The sequence below is a fragment of the Olea europaea genome, unplaced genomic scaffold (assembly GCF_002742605.1).
Source record: "Olea europaea var. sylvestris unplaced genomic scaffold, O_europaea_v1 scaffold19792, whole genome shotgun sequence".
NCBI lineage: Eukaryota > Viridiplantae > Streptophyta > Magnoliopsida > Lamiales > Oleaceae > Olea > Olea europaea.
The window spans coordinates 1-1,498 of NW_019237653.1; the positions used below are offsets into that span (position 1 = coordinate 1).

At 37.4% G+C, this 1,498-nt stretch overlaps 1 protein-coding gene across 1 annotated transcript; it reads right to left on the reverse strand.

Annotated features, from left to right (window-relative positions):
* Positions 1 to 71: 71 nt before the first annotated feature.
* On the reverse strand, positions 72 to 1,128 carry LOC111379376 (cyclin-P3-1-like). The gene is made up of 2 exons (XM_023002736.1): positions 635 to 1,128; positions 72 to 552 (listed from the first exon to the last, which is right to left on the reverse strand). Exons 1-2 carry the CDS (start codon positions 1,033 to 1,035, stop codon positions 297 to 299), a joined length of 657 nt encoding a protein of 218 aa, XP_022858504.1. The 5' UTR covers positions 1,036 to 1,128; the 3' UTR covers positions 72 to 296.
* Positions 1,129 to 1,498: the final 370 nt, after the last annotated feature.

A 1,498-nucleotide genomic window follows, 5' to 3' on the forward strand; every position in this document is an offset into this window, starting at 1 on the left:
ACACGATCAACAATGGAACCCCAAGTTTCTGAATGCATGAAAAATGGCATGCAGAGCACGACGAAACCGAAGAACTCGAAAAGGAAAATCGACAAAAAATAGAGTGAAGGAATCCAAAAGAACAAGGAGAAATGATTCCTAGACCAAACTCTATGCTACTCAAATGAAGAAGAAAAATACAGCAGGCTGCAATCTTACAACAATCATATCCACTAAACTGTGTGACAAACTAATTTAAAATCCATTTTCTTTTATTGCAACTTTTTGTCTTCATATCTCCAGACCCAAGTAGAATTTCATCTAGCAATTGTAGGAGCACAAGTTGAATCGTCTTTGTTTTGCCAGCTCTTTTTTATTCCACACACCTGGAACGAGCGTTCAATCTGAAGCACGTCCGTTGCTTCCTTTTCCAACAGCGAACAATACTTCCTGAATGTCTGCAGATTCACGTGAAGTTGGAAGTCGAGACCAAATAAAAGCTTCATCTCCAACTTGTTCAACTCTGCCGTGCTTACGCCTCCCACTCTAGCATAGTATGCATTATTGAAGAATCTGAAACGTATTTAAGTCATATTAGATTTTTGCAAAAAGGGAAATTTATAAATATGATTAGCGTAGCTTCATGGAAACTTACGCATCATCAATAAACTTCGCTGCCACCATTACACTGGTGATTATAACTCGGTGAACGTTTAGGGATGTTAAGTAAAAATTTGTCTTCTGAACGAATCTATCCACATATATGTATGCTAAAACAAAGCATGAAGGGCTGCAGCGCGAGTACTTGAAAATACGATCAATATATTGACAGATGCCCAGAGAAGGTGCTCTTGAACCGTGAAATATTGTGATAGCATCTTTGGTCTTTGTGGCCTCTAGTATCCTTTCATTTTTCTGAACAGACCTCTCAAGAAGTGTTGACAAAAGTGATAAAACTCGGGGGTTTCCGGAATTTCCATTCCCCGATTCTTTAAGCCCCAATGTTACGTACTCTTCAGAGTGTACATTCTCATTATCTAGTGCCAAGGTTCCCATGATCTCAACAATGCTGCAAAACAATAACGTGTAGTCATATTCGAAATCCAAACAACTAATCCTCGATTCGTGAAAGAATTGAGAGACAGAGAAAGAATTCACGAATCAAGAGACAGAGAAAGAACAATCTTAGAATAGTCTGTACTGTCAGTTTTCTCCGAACTATTAGATCCCAGAAAAAACTAAAAACAAGAAAAGGAAACACATAAACAAATCAAAGCAGCTGCCAACTGCCAAGGGAATGATTATCAATCTAAAAAGATACCAACAACACTCATTGTGAAAAATAAAATATAGGAAAATTCTTGCAGGGTGCCCCACACTTCCAAGATAAATTTATTTCTGGTAACAATATTTAAAAACAAAAAAGTTGAGCAGAAAGTCGTCATATTCTATGTATATAATAACCAAGCATTGATTTTATTTCCGATGATAAGGTGCAAGCCAGGTGTCATCACTCTAT

Coding starts and splice junctions, on each gene's coding strand:
- LOC111379376 (XM_023002736.1), bottom strand. CDS start 1,035: ATGGGAACCTTGGCACTAGATAATGAGAATGTACACTCTGAAGAGTAC. Junction 553..634: donor GCGAAGTTTATTGATGATGC/GTAAGTTTCCAT, acceptor AATACGTTTCAG/ATTCTTCAATAATGCATACT.